The 27244-nt window shown below is 40.2% G+C and overlaps 1 protein-coding gene across 4 annotated transcripts in view; it reads left to right on the top strand.

Annotated features, from left to right (window-relative positions):
• The window catches only part of TOX3 (TOX high mobility group box family member 3), a 107623-nt gene that overhangs the window by 71299 nt on the left and 9080 nt on the right, over positions 1–27244 (top strand). For 2 of the 4 annotated variants that reach the window (XM_060650781.3, XM_060650784.3), the window contains exons 2-4: positions 6672–6737; positions 10694–10945; positions 24294–24563. In XM_060650781.3, coding sequence (XP_060506764.1) covers positions 6672–6737; positions 10694–10945; positions 24294–24563 — 588 coding nt within the window. Of the gene's footprint in view, positions 1–6671; positions 6738–10690; positions 10946–24293; positions 24564–27244 lie in introns of all 4 variants that reach the window. The other 2 variants (XM_060650780.3, XM_060650783.3) reach the window with 1 other exon arrangement.

Genomic DNA, 27244 nt, shown 5'->3' with positions numbered 1-27244 from the left:
CTTGCCAGGAGGGGGAGCATTGACCCCAGGAGGGGATGGGTGGCTTGAGCCTGGGTGAATCCGGTGGAGGGAGTGACCAGCGGTCAGTTGTGTGTGTAACTGGAAAGAGGAGCCAACAGAATCTCTGATGATTTGATGGCGGAAGGAGAAAGAGTGGATTCAAAGATGATTTTTGGCCTGAGTCACTGGAACTGAGTCATCTCCCCATCAAAGGAGATGGGGAAGGCTGTGGGTGGGGCAGGTTTGGGGAGAAGATGAGGAATTCAGTTTTGTGCATGTGATTGGGATGCCTGTTGACATCCACATGCAAATGTAGGCAGTTGGGTATGTGAGTCTGGTGCTCAGGAGGTAATTATCTAGGAGTTGTTAGCATATGGAAAGGCAAATAATATTTTTGAAAGTTTATTTTCTTGCAAAAATCTTGCTTTATATTTGAACCTATTAATATATATATGTGAATTTATATATGTGTGTGTATAATTATACATATATGTAAACATAATCCTCTCTTTGTGTATACATAATTAGCAGACTTGTGTGTGTGTGTGTGTGTGTGTGTGTGTGTGTGTGTGTACTCTCCTGCTAATTATACATCTTAGTCCATTGTTTGCAGTTTCTGTTTCCAGACTGCTGTTGAACCCGTAGCCTTTGGTATGGACTGTCTGTATTCACTACGTCGCTGTTCGTTCACGATGTGGTGTGCCAGATCCACCCCTGATAATCTCCAGTATTTATTGTCCCTTGCCATATCTGGCTTGTGTTCACTCTTTGGGGCTCTATATCTCGAAACAGATTCCCACTGCCGGAGATGGTTAAACCTCGATTGTCTTTGGTAAGTTCTTTTCCACGGGGTAGCGAACAGAGCCTTTGAGAGTGTGTGAACTTTGAGGCACTGCCTTCTCATCATGTGACCGTACTTTGGCGCACTTGGTCCGTGATGGCGCAGTTCATCTGTGTAAGCAACTTGACAGATGTCCTTACTGAGGCATCAAATTGGATGGTGTCTGCTAACAAATCTAATGGGAACAAAGAAAAGAGAATTCGAAGGATTATCTTTTTTTTTAAGGATTAAATTGGTGCCATTTAGCTGTTTGATGCCCTGTAGTTAATGCAGCTTTATTAGAAGCCTACACAATTCTTCACATGGGTGTCAAAATAATTTTAGTGAAAATCATGTTGTGTGGACTGATCAAGCCGAAGTATCCGTCTTGTGATTACAGACGGGTTTTGTCTGGGCTGCTGTACTTTCTCTTCCAAGCCTTTTGCTGGACAAGCGAGAATTAACAATCTCCATTAATTTACTTTGGCACTTCACACGGGTAGACAGGCCATGAACACGATGGTCTTTAATAAATTTTTTTAGAAATCCTGCAATGCTCCTTTTTAATTGATGTCCTTCACAAATTGTATTTGCCGAAGCTATAACTATTCATCAAGGCGCAAAAGCAAATCTACCTCCAGGTACAATGAAGATGTGCTTTTGTGAAATTATTAAGATACAGAAGTTCGACGTGCAGAGTAATTCCGTCCTGCTTTATAATTATATCTTTGGGGATGATATCTTTGGGGATCACATCTATTAGAGCCTATCAAAGTGGAAAGGACCGATCATCACCAGTGTACTTCATAAATGCCCCTGCCTCGCAGTGACCATTCCCCCAACGTGTAAGCTCTTTGAAACACTTGGAATTGGCCTGTTTCTTAAGAAAGAAGCATTAAGGAATGTTTTTACGTGCTCTCCGTCATAGGTAACTCTGTTTCACCTGACGTTCCTTCAGTTGATTTGAAATATTTTGCTTTGACTCCTGAAATCACGGTAAATAATCTTAATGTGGCTGAACTGGGGGATCTTCAAAGGAACATCAGTGGAGAGCTACCACCTAGAAAACTTGGAAGTCGGCCAAATTACGAAAGCCCAGAATGAGTAATTTAGAAATTCTTATTTAGGTGATTCATAAAAGGCGTAAACTTTACCATGGTGCAAAATGAGGATGTTAGCTTTTTGTAAGAAGTATTTGGGAAAAGTAAAAGAATATTGTCAATAAGGGGTTTGGAACAAGGTTTCCCAAAGTGTTCCCGCAGACTGTTGTGGGGAAAACCAAAAGAGGTGTCCCATGGCAAATATGGGGGGAAAGGGGAGGTTTGGTATCTCCCACTCAAAGAAAACTGTGAGCTGCGTCCAGGTAGGAACTTGGTCATCTTTCTCACCGTTTTGTTGCCAGAGCCTAACGCAGTGCCTTGCACACAGTAGGTGCATAAATAAGTGTTTGCTGTGAATGAATGAGCTGCAGGACTTCTCGGAACGTTTGCCTGGTGTAGTGGGCACAGGGACTCATAAAAGAGGGGCGGTAGTCTGCAGCCTTTCTCAAACTTATGGGCTTTGCAACTCTGCAACTCTTTTCTTTAAAAAAAATTTTTTTTAATGTTTCTTTATTTTTGAGAGACAGAACACAAGCAGGGGAGGGGCAGAGAGAGAGGGAGACACAGAATCCAAAGCAGGTTCCAGGCTCCAAGCTGTCAGCACAGAGCCCGACACAGGGCTCGAACCCACGAACTGTGAGATCATGACCTGAGCTGGAGTCAGAGGCTTAACCGACTGAGCCACCCAGGCGCCCCTGCAACTCTTTTCTTAAGGAGCATTCTGTTAGACTTAGGTACCTGGAAACACCTCCTGGGAGACTGTAGCCTTGAGTGAGAGGATAAAAACCAAGTTCTAACCTTGAATTCATCACTGGGTGAAATATTCAAGGTTCTGTGCCTATTGAAACGTTAAGAGGGGTACCAGACTCCAGTATTTACCTCTATGATTTGGGGCATGGACCCCTTGAAGCCTCAGTCTATTTATCTATAAAATAGGGATAACTTCCTTTTTTCTAACTTGTTCTTGGGAAAATAAATTCCATTTAGTCCTGCTTGGGAGAGTTAAATGAAATAGTGTATGTAGAAGGCCTCTCAGGGTAATTAGAATGTGGTCAACCTTTCTCCCCCTCCCTCTCTCTTCGGCAAGTGTTGGAGTGCTTCTAATATGCCTGGCACTGGTGCCAGTTTGTGGGGAGACAGCAGTGAAACACAGTGAAGGCCCTTTGCCTCATGGACCTAGGGATTTTTTTGTAATATATTCTGTTTACCGATGTCACTGTCTCTTAGAACATAAAGTAAATTTAATTGTACACAATTCAGTTAAAGCTAATTGTTCTGAGGTCATTATATTAGAGATCTGCCCCCAAAGGATCACTTTTTCTCTCAGAATCAGATCTGTTCTTACACCAAATGAGTAAAGCAGGATTCATAGGTCACATTTTAAAATAAAGCAAATTAAATTAAGCTAGTGTTACCAGATAAGGTAAATCAAATGGAAAGTGGCATTCCTGTCATCCTGATCAATTTAACGATGCTGTAGGGTGGCCAAATTTAGCAAGTAAAAATACACAATAGGGGGTGTAGTTGAATCACAGATAGAGAATACTTTTTTTTTTAGTATAAGTATATCCCAAATTGTGCATGGGACATACTTACACTTTGAAAGTCGTGTATTTGAAAGCCAAATTTAACTGGACAGCCTGTATTGTATCCAGCCACCCTACCACGCTCAAGCAGGGACCCAGCCACCTGTGCAAGAGAAAGACCCTTCCCTGCACAAGTCAGTATTTGAGGCCATATTTGTAGGGGAGATCTGTTACCCCCAGTGGAACAGCAACCCTTGCTTCTATTTGAAATGATTTATAACTGTTCCCGCCCCATGGCCAAGTGTTTCCAAATTAAAAGCCATTAATTAAGGCCTGCTATAGATACAAAAGATATGCAAGGAGTGCTTTGTAATTCCAGCTCAGTACTTCAGGTGAGAGCTTTTCAAATTACGTGGACCACTGGAGCCACCTGCTTGACTAAACGCAGCGCGGCCGTCGTGTGGCTCGTCAGCACACCGCGGTGCCAGCGTCGTTACTGATTTTTCTCATTTCTCCAGGGCAAATACTAATTAATGGATACAATTCACAGCTGATTAGCTGTAGTTTCTTCAGTAATTACATTCGCATACTAACTGTTCAGAAGAGGATTTCTAACCCAGTTCTTATTTTACTCTAAGCTTAATTTGTTTTTTGAATTGTTTAGGCCCTTAGTTTAATAGCCATTTTATTTTTCTTTGTTGTTTTAGGTGCTATTAGGTAATAAGTGAGTTTAATCTTAAAAAAATACTCTCTGATAATGAGCTGCTTTCCTTAAATGGATTTCTAATTCCCCAACAACACGTACATTTAAATAACGTTAAAGCTGGGTGGCAGGCTTTGGGCCGCTTGCGGGAGGCATAGAATGAGTGCCTGGAAGGCACACGGTGACCGAAGTCCTCATAAACATCCAAAAAGAATAGTCCGAACGGAGGCCCCGAGATTTAATTCTAGGATCATTAATTCATCAAAAATTCCCAGACGGAAACCTGCGCTTTTGCTTGCATGCATTTAATATCGTCGGAAAATGGGGGGAAATGTGTCTGTGTATGTGGGCGGGAGGCGCAGGTGCGTGCGCACCCGCCCACGTAGGTACCTTTTTTCATTTTAAAATTATTTTAAAACCGTTTTATTGGGGCGCCTGGGTGGCGCAGTCGGTTAAGCCTCCGACTTCAGCCAGGTCACGATCTCGCGGTCCGTGAGTTCGAGCCCCGCGTCAGGCTCTGGGCTGATGGCTCAGAGCCTGGAGCCTGTTTCCGATTCTGTGTCTCCCTCTCTCTCTGCCCCTCCCCCTTTCATGCTCTGTCTCTCTCTGTCCCAAAAATAAATAAAAAACATTGAAAAAAAAAAATTTAAAACCGTTTTATTGAGATATGATGGGCATACCACAAGCGGTACCTATTTAATGTATATACACCTTGATGGGTTTGGACGTGAGTATCTGTTGGTGAAACCATCCCCACACGTTTTGGATATCCCGTGCCTTCAGAGAAACTAGGTAAAGGTCTCTCTTAAGTGCTAACAAATACATCTTTCAGAAATCCTTATAAAGATGTTTACCCACATGAACCTGAAGCTCATTGTGTGAGTATGTATTTCGTTTTACAGGGTGGGATTTTGCTTCCAGAGACCACAACAGCACTCTGGAACCATTAGAGCCTTCTGTGTAAATCCTGCTTAGTGCTTGGATCCCTGACATGATAAAGTGTAGCATGTCAGTTGGGCTTCTGTGCACGAATCCTACAGGTTCAGAGTCAGGGGCCGAGAGCCCCCTAGAAATAAGTGTTGGTGGGTTTACTACGAGGAGAATTATGTGGATCTTCCATATCTATGTGTCTATATTTATTCTCTACATTTATCTATCTGTGTATCTGTATTTCTTTTCTCTCTCTCTCTCCCTCTCTCCTTGGGGAAGTTATGCCTTTTACTTAATTTTTAAATTTTTTGTAAGGTCTGTTTATTTTGAGAGAAAGAGCAGGGAAGGAGCAGAGAGAAGGAAAGCCAGAATCCCAAGCAGGCTCTGCACTGTCAACATAGAGCCCCACGCGGGGCTCGAACTCACAAACTGTGAGATCATGCTCTGAGCTGAGATCAGGAGTCAGACACTTAACTGATTGAGCCACCCAGGCTCCCCGCCTCTTAGTTTAAATAATTGACTAGCTCTATTTACATGAGAGAATAGATGTATACATTTCACCCTTTGCAGACCAAACCTTTATGTTACTTGATGCACTGAAGGAAAGAAACAGTACACGTTACAAAAAGAAGGGCATTCTTTTACCACTTCATAAAATCGTGAAAATAATATAGCCCCAGATAATTATGCTCACAGAGCCTTTCCATATTGCCAGACTGATAACAGAATGTTTAAAGCAACAAAACGCGCCTCCTTATACCATCTGAACCTGAAAATACATTTCTGGCAAAATCCAAGTTTTACATTTTGATAACAGGTCTCTAGCAGTAAAGAGCTTACGTCTGAAACGCTGATACAGTCTTATTTGTGATGGTATGAATGGGCTATTGTGTTAGGGAATTAAATAAAAATTGCTGTGTTCATAGGATTCCATTTATATTTTAAACCTCTTTGCACTTAATGTTACATTGAGAGATTAAATATCACTGTTTTCAACAGCTCTGATGGATACAGATATCGTTTTCAACTCTGTTTGGAGATTTGAAAAATATTCTTTCGTCTTATTATTTCTTTATATTCATGCCACACCCCATTCGCCAGAAAATAGAATTTGAGTCCTGGGAATTGGATTCTTTTCCCCTTAATTCACATTTTAACCTACTCACACTTGTGACATCTGTTCTTGAAAAGTGAGCTATGAAATCTCAACATGCTGTAAAAATGTGTCAAGGTGATTTTCTTGGAAACTTTTCCTTCTCCTCTCTCACAAATGCCAGTTCAGTAAACAACACCCACTAGTGACCGGGCGGCCAAAAGTTCGTCATTGTCTCCCTTCGCTGTTAGTCTTGATGAGAAACAACCCCGTTTTCTAGAATTCTCAAGTTAGCTTGACTCTGTGCTTTATTTTCTGAGGGAAGCAGCCGGACTACATGTAGCACAAAACCTGTCACAGTTCGCATTTGGTCCGAGTGAAACTACTCTTTTAATTCATGACACTAGCATTCTTTACAAATCCCATCTGAGTTTTAAGCACACCACCGGGATTCTTGATCTGTCTGCATATTAACATAAAACAATCTGTTTTCTTTCAGTTTGGAAACAACAATAACTACATGAACATGGCTGAGGCAAACAGTGCTTTCTTTGCAGCCAGTGAGGTAGGTATCTGTCTTCATGCGTCCGTTCACGTTTCGTGTGTTATTTGGATCATTTAAAAGGCTGGAAGGGAAAAGCAGAGTATCAAATTTATCTCTCTTATGTGGTGCAAGGTAACGACTTTGGAGGAGAAAAACCTTTTGGAAAAGAAAATGACCTGACAAGACTGTCACTTATCCGGAGGCTGTTAGGAACGTTAGCAATTCACACACATCTCTTGATGAAAAGAAATGTACATGCCAACAAAAGTAAATATGTAAGACAGCACATAAAATCTGTCTCTCCAAATTGGCATCTAAGCAAATAAGTGGTTATTTTGAAAACTAGGGGGTGGAAGAGACTTTTAATAGAAAGTATTTCAATTCCACAAAGCTCTGGGGATAATTTCCTTAAGTTGCCATGGTTTGGGAAATGGTGTGGGGGAATATAGTATTATAGTTTCTGGGGTCTTCAGTGGGAGTGATGTGAAGGGAGTGTTTCGTTTTCTTGTTAGATCCCCGTAGACCATTACAGTACCTGGCACATAGTAGGTGTTCAATCAATACAGAGAGATGGAAGGAGTGAAAGGGCATGCTCCAGGACTTGGTCATAGCAGGGAAGACTGGATGATGGCTCTGGGTTTGTCTACAGCTTTACTGGTACAAATGGAAAAAAAAAAAAAAAAAGACATCTTCTTGTTGCTGTTTTTACTGCATTCCCTACTTACTGACCTAGGGCTGCTGTCTGAGCTCATTGGCCTGCCCTTCCAGAAAAACCTCCATCTTGATTAGATCAAGAAAACGGTTTCCTCACAAGTGGCAAACGGTGAGATCTAAGATGCTAGAACAAGAACAAGCAGGTGAAATTGGTCCAAATGGAACATTCCCTCTTGTGGTCCCCGTAATAAAAAGTCTTCATTTTCCAAGTACGTTCACATATAGGAAACCGAACTAGCTTGACCCCAGAGGATGGAAATCATAATGGCTTTGTAAATGATCTTGGTACAGGGAGGCAAGTGGTATGAAAGAAATGAAGTTTGCAAAATTATTAGAGAAAAGGGGGAAGCGAGGATTAAGGGTATTCCTAGATTAATCATTTCTGCAGTGGCCATCATCTGTCTAACCAAGAAGACCGCCTACATAAGGGATATTGTCTGGCACTGGCTGCTGTGTTGTTTGTGATAATGAACACAAACCCCATCTGTAAGGACAACATGATGTTTCATTCTGTAGGATTTTTTCCCTACATTTGAATCAAACATTGATGAAAGCTCTACTGCCAGCAGCTGTTCAGAGACAATTTAATTCCAGCTGTGATAATTCACCGTGTCAGACATTGGCTGTTATATGTTGATACAACAGTTCTCCAGATTTGCATTTTTATCAAAAGGAACAAATGTTTTGAACATTTCAGTACAGATGGTATTTAACCATGTACATACTATTTTAACATGTTCAAGGTAAACACTGAAAAGTCAGTATCCGTAAAAAGTAATCACTATAGACTCGGAACGACTAACCTGATAGCGGTCAGATGGCTGAGTCACAAAAGTCAGTGTCTTTTTTGTTGGTACTGGTGCCATACGTGGTTATTTTTATAATCGCAGATTTATCCGGTGTTTGGGGTCACTCTTTTCTCTAAGGAATGCTTAATTTTACCTCTCTTTTAAAAGTGGTTTAACATTTTAGCATTTTCTTGGTGATTTATTATAATGTCACTTTATTAGGTTATGCTACAGCAATATACTCAATTCTAACTTAAAATTAATTTGTTTTTGAAAAAATTATGCCATAGGGACACATTATTCGTAAGACACCTCTCTGTTCCTTAACGAAAATAAAAGTGAAAGCCTCCTTAATTTTGACCGCCTAGCATAAGACGTGCTTTATGTTAGAGTTTTTAAGAGCTAATCTTACGCCATGATTTCACTGTACATCTTGAACAAAAAATAAAGCCCAAGTAAATGTTAATGCGCCACATTACAGCATGTGCCTAATTTCCCGATCATTGCGTTAAAAGTAAATTTATTTGGTTTTTTAACATTTTAATGAGTGCAAACTAATTCAGGAAGACTTTAGGTTTGAATGCTGTGAAGTCGAAATTGTGCCTGAAACCAATTCCCTTCATATAGATATTGCCCTGTAGATAACGCCACAGGGACTGGGATACTCTGAGTTGGAAATTCACACATTTGCTTTATGTTTTCTGTCTGTGTCATGATTACCCTGACCATTTTTAAAGTACTTTAAATATTTATTGAAATAATATTTCAAGTGTTAATTACAGTGGTAATGAAAACAGCCAAATGCCACATATCAAGAATGAGTGTTTATCCGTATTGTTAATGTGATATGTTAGATTTCATTAAGCAGTAATGGGGTAGCAAATGAGTCACAAATTACAGTTGCATCTGTTACTAGACCACATTAGTGCCAAAATAACGGCAAATGCAGCCATAGGGTTACGTTCATTAGCCAACCACGTTTGTGGCCAATCCATCCCTTTGTGTTTGGGAACTCGGGGTACCACAGTAAGAAATTGACGTCCTTTGGGGGGTCAGTATTAGAATAAATATGTCAGAGAATCTAATACTTCATTCTAGCTTTCAGACATGTTTTTGTGCTATAATGTTTTTGCATATATCGAATCTGCTGAGAACCTCAAGATGTTCACCTGTCCCACCATAGACTCCCATAGCTTGTGACCTCTTTATTTCTGGTGAGATACAATTAACGGTGGACAGGTTCTATATGCACAGAATGGTTTTTTTTTTTCCTTCAGTTTGTTTCTATTTTCTCTCAAGTGGTTATTATGTATCATCATTGATAGTTCGAAGAATGATGGTTTTCCATTCTTAATTAGTTCTCTTAACCGATTACAGCAGATCCAAATTAACTTGCACCGGTTAATTCTTCAAAAAATGGTACTAATACTGAACTATAACTTTGATCCTCTGAGCTAGAAAGAATATCTGACCCCTTCACCCTACCCAAAAGAATATCCTAGACCTTGACTACTGCCCCCCACCCCCCCCCACGAATCTATTTTAAGAAAGGTGGTTGGTGTAATAGAACATGGAAGCCCTCATTTACATCAAAAGGCCCCGTTTTAAAACACTGTCTTTAAGGATCTAAGGTCCTTATTTACTTAGGTCTTGAGAGATAACACTTGCTTAAGTAAATGAGCCAGTACAGTTAGTACATGTATATCAGTGTATCTCTGTGCTCATTCTATAGATAGTCTTCCAGACTTGAAGACTCCTAAAAATGTTCTGATAGGTACACATTAAAATCATCATAAAAGCGAATAACTCCCCCTTATTATTTTAACTCTCCTTTTTATTTTATTTAAAATAAAGGCACTGGGACCTTTTAATATATGCTCTGATAATCCTTATGTAAAATTTTGTATTCTGAACTGTAACAATTTCCATAGAAGCGTTCTCGGCACTTGGGAATATACCCATAAGGAACTTTAAAAAGCAAACCACCAATTTCATATTACTTGTTTTATATGTTGTGGCAGAAAGTAAACATGTGTAATGTTCACTCCTGGATTAATGTTGTGTGTGTGCACCACAAAATCGTCAGCATTTTATGAAGCATGTGGATAATGTAAGCGGTTTGAGCTGTTTCGCTAACATATCAATAAAGTGGCAATTTGTTATATAGCCAAATCTAATGTCTCTGATGCTCCAACTAACAACAAAGACAGATGTTGCTAATTAAGTACGCATTAAAAAACTGTTAATACTGATACTCCATTAAAACCATATGATAATGAGACTTAAATCTTTAATCAGAATGATCAGCAAAACTTTATATATGGAAATCTGTGTTTAAGATGTTTTCATTTGAGAAATAAATATTTGGCCTAGCTATGCCGTGTTTTCATGCAAAATCTTTCTTCTTCCCTCCAAGGAGAAATAAGATATAGGAATAGAATGTGAAGATGTCTGTGTTTTGTTTCCTTTTAGCAGACATTCCATACGCCAAGCCTCGGGGATGAGGAGTTTGAAATCCCCCCTATCACGCCTCCTCCAGAATCAGACCCTGCCCTGGGCATGCCCGATGTTCTTCTACCCTTTCAAGGCCTCAGCGATCCGTTGCCTTCCCAGGGAAGTGAATTCACACCCCAGTTTCCCCCTCAAAGCCTGGATCTTCCTTCCATAACAATCTCAAGAAATCTCGTGGAACAAGATGGCGTGCTTCATAGCAGTGGGTTGCATATGGTAGGCACTACATTTATTGCTTGAAAGTGTTTTTTTTTTTTAATCATTGCACTTCTCATGGTAAAGACCAGGAGTCTATGTTCTGAAACGTGCTCCGCCTACCTACTGATGGACGTGAGGATTGTTCTTCCTAGTGCCATTTCAGTGCAGGGACAAGAGGGTTATGGGTTGGTTCATGATCACTTAAAGGAGGATGACCCAGCAAGATCCTTCCGATTTGAAATGATTTTCAACAAGTCTGATTCGTTGGCTTGGAATTAGCCAATCTTCCCTTGGCTTTGGTTTACCACAGAGATGTCCTCGAGTTAGAAGTTTGCCCAGGAGAGATTTGAGAAATGGAGGCCCTTATCTGGTGCCGAGGTCTTTTGCATTTGTTGGATTGTGACATGATGTTTATTATGGTACATGTTCTGTTCCTACCTCAAATGAAATCTCAAACTGTGATACGGAGAAAGGGAAGAAGAATAATTTCTTATAACCAGCAGAGGAAAATATAGAGTGAGTTATTGTGTGAAATATACCTAATTGTGTTATTTATTGTCATAAACACGGAATAAGGCACTCCAGAGAGCCAAGATCACTAATGCAATAATTTTGGTTCCATTTTTCTTAGTGTGCAATTATAGTCAGCAATCACCAGAGTAAATCTGCTTAAGTATTTTAAACTCTTCTGCTGGGATTTTTTTTTTTTCCCCCTCATAGTGTATAATACATTTGTGTCGATCTAGGTGAGGTACTAAGCAGACATTTTCAAACAAGATTAATAGTTTATAGGGCTTTTTTTTTTTTTTAACCCTGATAAAATGAAACAGATGTGTTGGTATAACAAAAAACAAATCCTATTGCTTGTTTACATATTTCTCTGCACATTAGGACCACGCCAATGATGTTTATTGGTTTCATTGTTAATTCCCCAGATAACAACAGATGATTGCAAAGTATGTAGTAGATTAGCGGTGTAAAGATTCAGCGTGCTCTCTGAAATGTAAGATTGCTTTCCCAAATAGGACTGACGCAACATAATTTTCTTTTGCTTGTGATCTCTTGTGTTTGAGCTGAACATCAGGTTTTTAGTTTTCCTTTTTTGTCAGAAAAGAAGCAGCAAGCAGTCAGGAAAGTGGTCATTAAGTATTCATAAATGTTCCTCACCCTCACAAATAATTGTTTCCTGTGGACTTCCTTACGTTCTTGTCCCTTTGACACTGGAATGGAGGGTTCTTGTCCTCTGTTCCTCTACAGTCAGGCTTGCAGTGCGGTGCCTGGAAAGTCATAAAAATAAAAAAGGGTGTTTAGTCACCAAGGGAGTTTACCAGGGCTCACCATTATTCATAGATGCTCAGCAAGGCCGATTGAAGTTGCAGAAATGGTTAAAAGACCATATCATGCGTGCTAAAATGTGTATTTTATTAAATTGGTAAATATTTATTAATAATATAAGAATCTGCCTTTGAATTAAACATCTGATGAATTACCTCGCCTTAAAGCTATAAAACTGTTATTGCTGCTATAAAAAAGTGTAAAGGAGGCATTTTGACTATGAAATTTCATTTCATGGTCAATTGAATTTACTATATTGGAAAGAACTAAAGATGGAATCATAAAATAATTATGATATTCACATACACTTAAAGAACAATGCTTTCACGGACTGGCCTTGGGAGAGAGGACTCAATTTTTAATGCTTCTTTTGTAATGTATTGCTAATCGCTAAAGCAGTTGAATTATTTCATTGATTTTTAAGGGTATAAGTACTTTAGCTAAGTGCATGCTGTTGTCATGGTATTTACATGGGCCTCGTCACATTTATTGGTGCCTTTCTGAAGTTCCGCGGAACCTGAGTGATATTTATTTTGGCTTGAAACAAACTAATCTTGTTGAAAATTCTAGTAGAATTTCACCTTGAAGAAATGTCATGGGATTTTAAATCACAAATGTTGGAAAAAATAAAATGTACTTGGACAGAATTGTGATGAATACAAGGTGTCGTTGGCTTTGTTCTATGTACTACCTGACATGCTCACCTATAAACTTGAATTCAGAATCGCCAGAGGCATGGTTAAAAATAGGCTATGTCAAGGTTCTTCTATATCTCCCTCCGGGTACCGAGTTGGCTGGCTACATCATAATACTCCACAGCAGCTCCTCCGAGATTTCCCTTCGGAAGGTCACCAGAAAAATAATAAATACTACTTTATACATCATGCATTCGGCTTCCCGGTGTGCAGTGGATATTTCATACCTTATGCAAGTAAGAAGTTTTATTATCCAAATGAATATGGCTGTCTGTTAAGGTTTGCTGTGGTGAATTAAGACTCTCATAGAAGAAGAAAAGCCAGCTTGTTTGTGTTGTATCGAACCAGCTTTTCCTCAGAGCTTCATTGGTTTTCCTTTAGAAAGACTGACAGTTTTGTCACATTACTGATTAGCTGCATTTTTGTTGGCAACAAGCACGACGTGTTTATCTTCCTTAAATTTTTATGCCATCATATTTAAAAACAGAAAGCAGGAACAAAAAGGAGGGATTACAAAGAGCCCAATGATAAGCATTCACATTTCAAAATACGCAAATAATGCCCTCGTAGTCAGAAGCAAATTGTTGAAAAATTGACTGTCGATGCGTTTGTGAGTTCAAAGAACAACCTTGATTTGCTTGTGGCGGATGTGTATATTTTCAAACAGGATGTGGTCGGCAAGTCAAAGCCAGCAGTATATTTTGGTTAGAAAAATCTTTACCTCTAAGCATTATTGTCAGTTCAGATGATCATCTGGAAATTATTTTAATCTACAAAAGATTGCAATTCTAAAAATCTACAACGTGCGCTCCAAAGGGTTGGCTGGTTGTTTTTTTTTTTTAACACCTCTCTATAATCTGCCCAGCCTGCTGAGTAGCATTGACATCAGTAGTACATCAATTTCAGAAAGTGGATTATTTTTACTAGACAGCTATTGTGACATATTGGGTCAGTCATAAATGAAAGATATTCATGCAAGCATGCAATACTTGTAATGAAGTCTCACTCTGACCTTCTGTATGATTGATTCTGTAATTTAGTTTTCTCAGGCAGTGCCTGAAATGAAATGAAATCATGTTGAACAAGTTTTGAATACCCACAGTGCACCAGGAGAAGAAAAATCTGCAGCCCTAGAGGCTTGAGAGAGAGCAGCTGAACGATTTATCTCTGTGCTATTATAGCCTTTGCCAGCGTTCAACATTTCTTTTTTTTTTTTTTTTTTTTTTCTTATTTGGCTTAAGTACTTAATTCTGCAGGTAGCTGTAAATGGGAAAATAAAATGCTGTTCAGATTTAAAATGACAGGACAGGAGTATGTGCAGGGGACTGATAAAATATCTTGAATAGAACTGACCTTTCATGTAGCTGAAAGTTACTGGGGGATTCATCCTCATAATTACCATATAGATTATTTTTATTTCTTTCCTGCAATGAAACATTTCAGAGAGCAGTAGTGCTGATTGAATGAAAATTGAACTTGTTAACATTCTTTTCAGCTTAGCCTGTTGTACATAACAGAAGGTTAGCTTTGATGAATTTCAGAATTCTCTTTGATATCCAAGAAACAGACAGTAAAATAATTGTCTCTGGTCTGATATTTTGTATGCCCCCCAAAAGAGAATTTATAAAACACACTGATAATTCACATACTTTTTCTTCATACATTATATTTCATGTTTAGAGGACTGACATTTTCAGTTTGATATTGCTTTGGATTTCATTGTGATACCACATGTTTATAGAAAAAGCTACTCTGGTCGCTCTGGTAATATCAAACGTAGTGTGAGGGAACAGAAGAGGATGGAAGTAAGGGAGGTGTATTTGAGTACGGGAGTCTCTGTACCTAGTAAGGAAAAAGAAAAAGAGAGATAAACGTCCTATGGAAGAAACGCATGCCCAGAAGAAAATTAAAAGCTTTTGAAATATTCATAAGACTCTGAGGTCACACTCTATAGACAGATGCCATTTTTGACCAGAGAAATGGGAATATAGCAAAATAACACATCTAAAATTACCAGGCTTGTTTTCCAAGTTTTACTTTTTCACGCCATCATTTGTTGTGGCTCCAGTTTCGAAGTTGAATTATTTTTGTTTTTACGAAATGACTTCCATGCCGTTTTTGTACTTTAAAAAAATCTTACATTTAGAGAAATAGACTTTCAATTAATACATTGTTTTAGCAATGTTGCCTAATGTGTTACAGATAAAACAGTTATTTCATGGGTCATTAATGTGTTTAATGCGTGGAACGTTCTATTAAAACAGGCCCTTATTATTGTTATGAACATGTTCATTGCCATTGTCAATAGGGTCTGCAGAGCTGCATTCCACAGGATTGCCTTGTAGCCACTGGAGGGACCAACAGTCTCTCATACAAATTGAATGATGACTTCGTTTAGATTTATTTTTGGTCAAGTGATGGTCAAAAAGCATTCTTATTCTAAGTTAACACTGGAAAAGGCACAGCTTACCTAAGCAAAACACTCCCTTTGAGTGGAACTAATTCAAGTCCAGATTGTAGAATTGAAACGGTGTGAACCTTTAACAGATATTTGCTGAGACCTACTAAGTGCCATATGTTGTTCTTAACCGTTAGAGACTACACTATTTATAAAGTTGTTTGCTTGGCTACCAGTGTCTGTTCCATGTAATACAAAAACCACAGAGTCTGATGACTATTTTACAGATGTTTATTGTCCAAAGTCACTTTCTAAAAAAATTTTTTAAATGTTTTTATTTATTTTTGAGAGAGAGAGAGAGAGACCGAACACAAGCAGGGGAGGAGCAGAGAGAGAGGGAGACACAGACTCTGAAGCAGGCTCCAGGCTCTGAGCTGTCAGCACAGAGCCCGACGCAGGGCTTGAACCCACAAACCGTGAGATCATGAGCTGAGCCAAAGTCAGTGCTTAACCGAATAGGCCACCCAGGCAGGTGCCCGCACAGTCACTTTTAATTTAGCTGTTACTACACCTTGGCAATTGTCTGCCAAAAATGCACCGGCTGCAGACATTTTTTATGGGCTGCCTTTCTTTGTCGAGCAAATAGCCTTGTACCATACACCGCTTAAAATAAATATTCTTCGTTCTTCTTGGCCTGTAAATACTCACTGACCCTGAACATACGCGTGCTGTCTTTAAGGTCAAGTTAACGTTAGGCTCATCTATTAAAAGAGGAGCGTGTTCCAAACTTTTCCGCTAAACCTGCTTAGCTTGCGTGCAGTATGACACATGGTCACGTGTTTGATTTATAACATGCAAGAAAAAGCATCGTTAGAAAGTTACACTGTGATTTATTTCTCCCTATCTTGGTTTTAGCACGTCTAATCTATAGCTACCAACTATACTGTGGTATTGCCAGTAACTCCCAGTGGGTCAGGGACAGTAGAGACACCATTTCCCATCCCTCAGATTCCCGAATAAAACTGGCTTGAGGACTCCAGTGTTTTTTCAGAGGGGTGGGTGTTACTTTCATGCCACTGCCCCATCCTTTTATGCATGGCACCTGTCGCCCTTTGACACGGTTTCCGTTGCTTGTTCACATCCTGTCCCCTCCTCTTGCCTGTGTGAAGTGGGCAGAACAGGGTCTGGGCTGGAATACAATTCCAGGCTCTCAATAAATATTTTATTCGTCGGATATATGCACGAATGAGAGAACGACGAAGGAATGCGTATTTGCTGTGAAGAGAATACCTTGACCAGTAAATAAAGAAGTGGAGGATGAGGGCTTAAAGTTACAAACAGCTGTGAACACCGAATCCCCCTTTAAACTTTCCATTTAGACCCGAATAAAATAAGCAGAGAGCTGACTCCTTGGTAAAACAAAGGAGTTACAGGGTATATCGCTGAAATACCATTAAGTGTTTTATGGTAAACTCTTGGAAATTTTGTTTTGCTAAGAAACTATTAATTAGCTCTTGGGAAGACTGTGTTTCACAAAACACTCATGTGTAGGTATGTTTGATTACAACCCTGAGAGTAGCTATTAAGTAAAAATTATCTATTTTGGTGAAGTTCAAGTTTGTGGTATCAAAGGTCTGTAATTATCATTGGTATGCATTTGTCACACCTGTGTTTGTTTCAGGGTTCACTGGGGTTCGGAATCTACTAGCTTTGCACGGCAGCTGCTTGCTGTTCACTTGGAAACAAAGTTTTAACATTGCAATAGACAGAACTTAAGTTAATGGAGCATAAAATTACCGGGCCTGAATTTCATATTTGTACTTCTCTGATCTTTATTAATATGAAGCAATTTTTATTACTGATAATTGTTTAATTGCTCCGTTTCTCAAGAAATATTGATTGGAAAAAAAAACACCACAGTGAAAAATGTTATTTAGTCACACTCGCTAATATATTTGGGTTATTTGCTTCTTAATTAGATGCTATCCTCTCTTATGAAAACCTAACATTGGATCGTTACAGAGAATATTTATTTGCATGGAAGGTGCGTATCAGATGTTTCAAAGTCCTTTATGATAAAAATCAACCCAGACAGAAGTCAGCACCACTGTCGTGAGTAAAAGGAAATAAAACAGAGTAATAATGTGTGGTTTTAAAAATAAGGAATCAGTTTGAAAGCCTCTATCTTCCATTTGCACAAGAAACCAAAACCCAACGCTAGAGGATGTGTAATTACATAGTACTGAGCGGGCAGCACAGAGATAGTATAATAAATACCAGGGGTGAGAGGGAAAAGAGTCCCTGTTCAGGCACCAAGATGTCATAGAGGCCCAGATCCTTGCTCCAGACCTGATAGAATGAGTGAAGACAGATTTTAATATGTAGAGGAGGGAGAGTTTTGTTGATTTTAATATGTAGAGGAGGGAGAGTTTTGTTGGCTGAGAAAGTCTGAACAAACTGCTCATTTCCCGCCCCCACATCCCCACCCAGAATCCCCACGTATCTTTATATGAAGTATGGCGGGGGGTTGGGGCGGGCGGTAATATCCCGTTGTGATTCATACAGGGAGGACATTTTTCACCTTGCCAGCCTCCTTCAATCTTGATTAAGTCTAGGAGAAAGTCTCGGTTTGGGACTAATAAGTCTTTCACCCCTCTTTTATCTTTCTAAATAAGAGAAAGCAAGGCTCACAGCCTTAGGCAGGCCCCATACCTTGACCGTAAAGGTGTTGTTTCCTTTCCTTGGTATTTATTTGGCAGTCCATTGATGCGGGTGTCCCCGGTTTTTAATTTATGCTAGTGATCCAAAGTTTCCTTTTTATTTAACCTAAAACTCTTCAGATTTTAACAGTTCACTCAAATGGTTAATGTTCAGTAATAGACTAGATTTCAGGCAATTTAAGAAAATGAGGGACCACCACCAGAAATCTCCATTCCTTGGTTTCCTGTTAAAAAAAAAAAAAGACAAGAAAAAGAGGCTCTTTTATCAGGTGGAGAGAGGAGCCAGTCTCAGCTGAGCACTCCCCACACCAAGACCTACACAGGCCATGAAGGCTTCGTTGAACTGTACTTCTAGGCAAATAGAAGACCCTGCACGTCCTATTATTTTGTGAAGCCCATGGCCTGTCCATTCAGAAAGAATTGGGTACTCTTCAAAATGTAGGAAATGTAGGTTAAAGTGTTAGGATATATATTTATATTTATGTTAATTTATATTGTAACCAAATTGTCCCCCACTGATTTCAATGGGTTGCCCATGAAGTGCAATCAGTTACTATCTATTGGAATAAATAATCCCCCTGGGTAGATACAAAGCCTTTAAATTTATCACGACATCCTTCTACACTATGAATAAAATCCAGGCTTCCTAGGATCGACTACAAGACTTGTCACGTTATGGCCATTCCTTGCCTCTACAGCTTCAATGCCAGTCTTGCTTTCCCTGGCCCAGTAACACTGGCCCCTCCTTTCCTTCCTCATGCACCAGGCCTTTGCACATATTCTGCTCTGCCTTGGATGCTCTTCCCTCTTTTCTAGCTTACTAGCTTCTATTCTCCCTTTATACCTCAGCCCTAGAGGGTCACCTCCTCAGGAAGCCTTCCCTGATTACCCCCACCCTTTGCACCATCTGGCTCATTGCCACCTCCCCAGTCCACTGAATGTCACTCTTCACCCTGCCCACCCTGCTCCCATCTGTACTGGCGTCCTTTCCATTTCTCAAGCAAGCGAAGCTCTCTCCCACCTCAGACTTTGCACATGCTGTTCCCTCTGCCTGGAACACGATTCCTGTACCCTTCTTTCCTGGCTAGCTCCTCATGCTCCAGGTATCTGCTCACATGTCCTCACCAAGAAGCCTTTCGTACTGACCCCTCAAACGTAAACCCTATTCTTGTGCCAACTTTTTTTCTTTAACCTACTTATTTTCCTCACGGTATTTATCGCAGTTTGTGTCTTGTTTATGCAAATGTTTTCTATTCTTACCAGCAAAACATAGGCTGCGGACACTCCCTCCGCACCCAAGATGATGTTTTCCATTATGTTTGTCTAATGAAGCAGTTCTCAAATGAGCGGGATTTTGCCCACCAGGGGACATTCGCCAATGTCTAGAGACATTTTGGCTGTCACGATCAGATTGGGGAGTGGAGGCTCCTGACTCCTAGTGTGCAGAAGCCAGAGATGCTTCTAAGTCGTCTACAATGCACGGGAGACCCCTCCCCCAACAAAGAATCATCCAGACCACAGTGTCCGTCCTGCTGAGGTTGGGAAACTCTTATCTAATAACCTCAGAGATCAGAGTGAGACGAAGAAGAGAGAATGAGTTTTTCCCAAAGGATGAACTGTTTTAAGAAATGATACACGTGAACCCTGCAATTGTGAAAGCTACCAGCCTTCAGTTCTTAATGTGGGATATAATCATGGCAATCTCTTATAACCCGCTAGTTGCTTTGCCTTTCAGTGATCGTTGGTAAGGCTTTAGGACTTAATTTTAGGGGCACCTGGGTAGCTCAGTCGGTTAAGCGTCTGACTCTTGATTTCAGCTCAGGTCATGATCTCACGGTGCATGAGTTCAAGCCCCACCTGGGGCTCTGCGCAGACAGTGTGGAGCCTGGCTGGGATTCTCTCTCCCTCCCTCTGCCTCTCCCCTACTTGCTTCCTCTCGCTCTCAAAATAAATTTAAAAAAAAAATCTTGTAAAGACTTAATTTTAGTAAGTGAGAGGTAATGATTTTCAAAAATGCATTAATTTCTTAGGGCTGTATCTGTGGTTATACATTTCTTTATTGTGTCGTGACTACTGGGAGAAATTGCGAGCTATTTTTGAGGAGTATATATGAATTATTCTTGCCTACGCTTTGTCAGAGTATATTTATTAGTCCATTCTAAATCATGTTTAATTTGGGTAATGCTTAAAAGAATCACATGCTAGCTTTCTAGTTTTCAAGGATTTGAGCATTGGTATATTGGTTTCTCTGGCCTGGCACATAGCAGGTGCTTAAAAAATACCTTTAAACTGAACTGACATCTTTCTTTTTTTAAGTGGGAGTCCTAAGATCAAAGGAAGTATCTTTCAAAGGGTACCTTTTTTTTTATGGAAAATGATTGGAGCTGTTAAGAATCAACAAGTTCCCCAAGGCAGTTAGTTGTTAATAATTGGTGGCCCTAAAGGAACTTGAATTTCTAAAGAGACACTTTCACTACTAATCTTCTTGTTCTGTAATAGTCATGCATAGAAAGTTATTATGGCATAATTGTGGACCATGGCAAATGCTAGCACATTTTGATGCATCAGTTATGTGGTTCGGGGGTTACTTGAAAATATGTTAGAGGACCTTGGTGCATTGTCCTATGGGAGATAAGAAAAATGGCGCCAGCATGTTTGGGGGTCTGAAGGCTATGTGGATGGCTCGAAGTTTTGGCAAGGCCTGGGCCCCACCACCAGTATGTTTCAGGAGTAGTTTTCTCTCTGTCCCCAAGGTAGAAATTTCTTGTTATTTCTCTCTCTCCCTCTCTCTTTCTTAAGTGAAATGTTACGAGCACTCTCAATTTATAAAATAAATGAATATAGACTGCTTTCATTAAAAGGGGGGTGATGGCAGTAGAGAGCCTGGGGCCCCATTCATTTCTTTCTGTCAACACATGTCGCCACTGTTGGGCCATGGCTCCCGAGAGCGCTGTTTTCCCATCAAGCTAGCTCTGTGACACTGCAGGTAGAATTTAGAAAGAGCTGATGAAGCCAAGAAAACTTACTTCTTGGCCTTCTGTTTGACCAGGAGCTCCATTTGAAAGGCAGTAGGTGTGGGATAAGTCAGTCAAATACCTGTATGTGCTGAATTTCATAGGCATTGGAGCAAAGCAAGTTCTCTGTTAATGAGAAAGTTGTGTAAATCAGATCATCGTATTTCATGGTCACGCCAGTTAGCTGACTTATTATTTTACAGTCAGAATTGAGATACGCAATTTAAATGTAATCTGGAAGTTCCTTGTAAATACTTAAAACATCTAGATTTAAATAAGTCTGAAAGGACTATTAAAGTGCATTCTGAAAGACCTATCTGGAGAGTAGAATTAAAAATAAGATCGCTTGGGTGCCAGGGTAGCTCAGTTGGTTAAGTGTCCAATTCTTGATTTCAGCTCAGGTCATGATCTCACAGTTTGTGGGAATGAGTTCTATGTTGGGCTCTGGACTGACTGTACAGAGCCTGCTTGGGATTCTGTCTCTCCCTCTCTCTGCCCCTACCCTGCTCACGCTGTCTCTCAAAATAAAATAATAAACTTGAAAAAAAAGAATAAGATGGGGCATCTGGGTGGCTCGGTCGGTTAAGTGTCTGACTCTTGGTTTTGGCTCAGGTCATGACCTCGTGGTTTGTGGGTTCGAGCCCCACATGGGGCTCCACGCTGACAGTGCGAAGCCTGCTTGAGATTCTCTCTCTCTCTCTCTCTCTCTCTCTCTCTGTCTCTCTCTATCTCTCTCTGGCCCCCCTCTCTGCCCCTCCCCTACTCATGTGTGTTCTGTCTTTCAAAATAAATAATAAACTTTAAAAAAAATTATAAATCAATAAATAAAAATTTTTTAAATGAAAAGAGTAAGATCACTCAGTTGTCACTAGTTGGAGGGTAGAAGCGACATAAGCAAGCAATGGTGGAAATTGAGAAGAGCATGGGAGAGCAGGTAGACAGCTCAAATTTTTTAGGAGGAATGGCTAAATGAGTGGTAGGATGCCAATCAAAAAAAAAAAAAAAACCAAATTAGGACACACCGACACTTGTAAAATCCACTTTTGTGATACACGTCTCCAGAGGGACACCTGCCAGTAAGTGGAATGTAGTATTTCAGGGACAGCGGAAGAGGGTGTCGGTATTGTCAGTGAGACCAGGAGGAGTGGGATTGTTCTGGTACATGTGACACGTTTTTCCAGGATTCCCCAACAGTTTAGGAACTCAGAAAGTATTAAGAAATGGGAAGCTTATACATTTAAGATGAAACCCTAGCACTTAGCTCTACTGTTTAAACTACTCGTAGATCTTTTTAGCTTGTCCTCACTAGTGTGTTTTTTTCATTCATTTTGTTTTGTGTATTTATAAATGGAAACGTTTAAGATGCTCTTCTCTTCACCCTTCCAGTTCCTTCTCTTATAATGTGACCATTGTTAAAAGTTTAGATACTTCTTAAAAAAAAAAAAAAAGAGGGGACTATACACTATAGTTATTTTACAACTTGCTTTTTCAATTTCTTTTTTTTTTTAATTTTTTTTTGTTAACATTTATTCATCTTTGAGAGACAGAGAGAAAGAGAGAGAGAGAGAGTGGGTGGAGGAGGAGCAGAGAGAGAGGGAGACACAGAATCTGAAGCAGGCTCCAGGCTCTGAGCTGTCAGCACAGAGCCCGATGCGGGACCCGAACTCACTGGCTGCGAGATCATGACCTGAGCCAAAGTCGGAAGTCGGATGCTTAACTGACTGAGCCACCCAGGCACCCCATCTTTTTCAATTTCTATATCTTGGATATCCCTCTAGGTCAGTGGTTCTCAGATGGGAGAATTTTGCCCCTCGAGAGATAATGTCTGGAGGTATTTTTGATGGTCATGACTGGTCAGGAGAAGGAGAAGTTGCTTCTGGTATCTAGAAGAGGCCAGGGGTGCTATAAACATCCTACCGTGCAAAGGACAGCCTCACAACAAAGAATTATCTGCTCCAAAATGTCAATAGAGCCAAGATTGGAAACCCCATTCTAAGTCAATACACATAAATCTAATTCATTATTTTACAAAGCTTCGTAATACTTACAGGATGCTGGATCATCGTTCATTCAACTAGTTTCCTATTGATATTTGCGGCTTCTTATTTAGTGATGATTATATATTTGATATTTAGAAACGAAACGCTCCTATTTGGGTATTTACAACTCATCTGTTTCTTCAAAGAGCAAAAGTAAGTCTTCTCAGAGAGACTCAAAAGAGGAACAGTTAAGAATTCATAGGCTTCTGTATAAAATTAGATTCCGGGTCACTGTGAGTCGAGAGAAATTTGGTTTTGGTAAAAATCACAGACTCACACTAAATGACAAGTCTTCAAGTAAGTTGTTTAAAAGCAGGTCTTCATTTTTTGATTCTTCAAAATTAAAAAAAGAAACCGCAGCAACAACCCTAAAGCCTTTTAAATGACTGCCCACAACAGAAGGGCTGCTCTTGAAGTCACTGCAGTAACTTTCAGAGAAGCTACTTCTGATGATCTCTGCTTCCTCCTCATATGTATTTTTAAAAATCCATTAGTATCTTAAATCGTGGCGGGTTGAACGAAAGGTTTCAGAAGAAGAAAGTGATATCCAGTCCTAGAGATGTTGAATGACTTCCAGATGCGATTGACAATGGAATTCAGACTGGGAATGGCCCTCTGGTTAACCACAGAGGGTTTTATAGAAAGGGTGCCCTGAAGCAAACAGATGTTGGCTCTGTGCTTCCCTAAGCCCCTCCTCTCTGCTTGTCAAATGCATTCCTGGAAGGGTCAAGTGAAGACCAAATCCTCCCGCCCTTGTAGAGCTGGGTCTACGGGAATGGTACCAGAAGTATGTGGGAGAATGTTGGAAGACCCACCTGGTAAGCTGGGAAGGAGTAAAACCCCTGCTTCAACCCTTTCCTTCTTGCCTGTTTCCTCAATAAGAAGCCTGAGTTGGACGTTTATCCTTCTTTGCCAATAGGCTTTTATTATTATTTTTTAAAGCCATTTAGTGACAGTTCTAGAGTGAAATAGACTAGGCTGGATGATTTGGTCTTGGTGCTTTTGACCCTTCAACTTTGAGGCAAGAGTCCTTCTAGTTAATGAATGAATAGGGACCATCATCCCGGAATAGGTCAGACCTGTCTAAGGAACTGCTAACATTTTCAGCTTGTTGACATTTGGGAAAACGGAGAGCTCACCTCCTCGTTGTCTGTTGCCTTTTTAGGACCAGAGCCACACGCAAGTGCCCCAGTACCGTCAGGATCACTCCTTGATCATGAGGTCCATTGTCCACATGACTGATGCTGCTCGCTCTGGGATCATGCCTCCCACTCAGCTCACCACCATCAACCAGTCTCAGCTCAGCGCCCAGTTGGGGTTAAATTTGGGAGGCGCCAATATGCCTCACACGTCTCCTTCACCGCCAGCGAGCAAATCAGCGACACCCTCCCCTTCCAGCTCCATCAATGAAGAGGATGCTGATGAATCCAACAGAGTAAGTTGACTGCCTTAGTGTGTCACGTACCCAAGAATTTCAAATCACCTCATGCTCTGTCTTTGAATTTCATTCATGGTAGTTCCTGCCTTCTCTTCGTGGATTTGGCTAGCATGTAACTTTATGATGGTTTGATTTTTTTCCCCCTCTTTTACTTATTCTTTTCTTTTTTTTTTTTTTTTTGTGTGTGTGTGAAAAGTGTATTCTGCTGGAAATTGGGAGATCTGGCTTCTCCGACTGATTGTAAGGCATCGAACATGTCACTTAACTCATGTAGGCATGATTTTCCCGGTCTGCAGAAGGGAAGGCTTATACTAGATTCCCCAGGAATTCTATACTAAAGTGCTCTGGTTCTAAGTTAATGTCCATGTGGATAAGTTTCATCCAGTTAGTTGGCTGAGCCGCTGTCAAATTGGGGAACCTTGCACCTTGGATGATGTTTATCACTTAGTAAGTTCTAATTGTTGCACATCTCTGCTTTTGTCATGGAGAGTGATGCTCAAATATGCATGGGTTGAAATAAAAACTTAGTTGCAGGTGGGACTTTTATGAATGCCTAGAAAGGTATTCTGTTTCATTAAAGTCACTTGTCCAAGATACACGATTACTCATTCTTCATTCATTATGTGTTGTATACCTACTCTGTGCTTTGCCTTGTACTTGGTTCTGGTGACATAAAGATTTATAAGAGAATTACTACCTCTGGGGCTCCCCACTGGGGACGAAAAGCAATGCTTAAAACTAGCTCCAGATGTGATTAGTGGTATAATTGATGTATCTGGTGTGCTAAGATTGTAATCGATTCTGCTTGGGAGAGTGATTTGAGGAAGACTTTATTGAGAAGGTGATATTTGAATTAGGTCTAAGAGGATACATAAAAGTTTGTGAGGCAGAAGAGAGAGGCCAGCATTCTGGTCGAAGGAGCAATGGAAGTACATGTCAATTTATGAGTGTCATGAACAGTTTGATATGGGGAGGAAAGACATAGGAATTGAAGAAAGCAGTAGCTGAAATGTGGAAGCCTTTCTCCTGCAGGTCGTTGAGAGCTGATTAATGATTTGCATAGAGGAATAGCAGAAGCAACTTTATGCTTTAGAAAGATGGCTTTGGCTGTATACAGAATGCGTTACAAAGGGAGGGACGGGAGGAAAGGAAACTAATCAGAAGATCTTTTTGTCATGAAGTGTTTCCTTTTAGCAAAGGAAGGAATGGACAGGGGGTACCAGATCCGTGAGACATATAAGAGGGAGAATCATAAAGTTTTGGTGATCCACCGGGGTTTGAAGGAATAAAAGATAAATGGGGTTTTAATACGAGAGTTAGCATGGGTATCAGCAAATGAGAGAATCAGCCCAGAGAAAGAAGAATGTTACTTTTTCTCCCATGGAAAAGATGAGAGTTTGGCATGGTATGGGTCGAATTTGATGCACCCACATTTGAGCTAGAACTCAGTTCATTGGAGGGAGAATAACCGATTTGGGGACCATCACACGTAGATAGGAAGACGTGGAAGTAATCAGGATTTCTCAGAGTGCATAAGGAGCCCTGAGCATCATTTATTTTTATTTTTAAGTAGCAAATGGAAAAAGAAGAGCTAGAGAAGGTAGAGAGTGATGAAGTAAGAGGGAAGCAAGGTTAGAATCTATTGCAGGGATTTAAAGGAGGGTTTGATCTGTCCTGACATCTTAGCACCCCACTGGATATGTTAGCACCCTACTGGACGCAGATTGGGTGAATGGATGACCAGTCTCTGCTCACACTCAAAAGAACCTTCGTAAGGTGAAGTGAGAAACAGGGATGTGAATAAGGCACAGCTAGGTTACAACTGGCCATGACACAATTCAGATGGATTCCTTTCATTTCACTCACATTTCCACTGATCTGATACTCACTTTTGTACCACACTGAAATTGTCATGGCTAAGGAGAACCTTATCTGTGACTCCTAGCTTACTCCATTTTAAGCAAGAGTCTAGGTTTTGTGTAAAGGCAAGGAATCCAATTTGTTCTCCTTTAAGCAACTGAGCCGAGAAAGAAAGATTAAAATTATCATTGATTGTGTTTCTTTTGGGGAAAACTACTTCCCCACCTTTCCCAACCCTCTTCAGTCAATCATATGCAGGTTCCTGTAGGAGAATTAATTCTAAGATTTTATTTAAACTGCAAGATTCTGCATTTCAGGTTTATTCTTAAAAGGTAATGATGTTTAGGGCACGTCATGGTTATCCAAGGAAGATATCAAAGGTTGTCAACATTTGAATGCTACTTTACAGGAAGGGAGATTGAGCTCTTTGGGAAAGGTTGCCCTGGAAATCGCTTTCACCTTGCCACTGGTCAGGGCATTATTGCTGCAAACAGTGCCAAGTTTTCTTCCAAGAAACGAATATAGTTGTTGGACTCAATTAGAAAAATCTGTGGTATATGTATATATTTTTTTCCTTGGGGCCAAAGCAGTATTTTTTCACTGAAGGAAAACTTGGCTCCCACTGAAGCTCTAACCGAAAGGCATCTGACAGCCTTACAATAAGTTCAGATTCATTAACTAGAATTAAACAAGTCGCATTGATTCTGAGAATTTAAAAAGGAAAAAAGATTATTGAGAATCATTGCATTCATTATCTGAGTTATGAAAGATGGCATTTTGGAGAAGAGGTGAGATGTGGCTCACCAGCCTCTGAAGTG

The sequence above is a fragment of the Panthera onca genome, chromosome E2 (assembly GCF_046562875.1).
Source record: "Panthera onca isolate mPanOnc1 chromosome E2, mPanOnc1 haplotype 2, whole genome shotgun sequence".
NCBI classification, from domain to species: domain Eukaryota; kingdom Metazoa; phylum Chordata; class Mammalia; order Carnivora; family Felidae; genus Panthera; species Panthera onca.
This window is presented reverse-complemented; position numbering and strand designations above follow the sequence as displayed.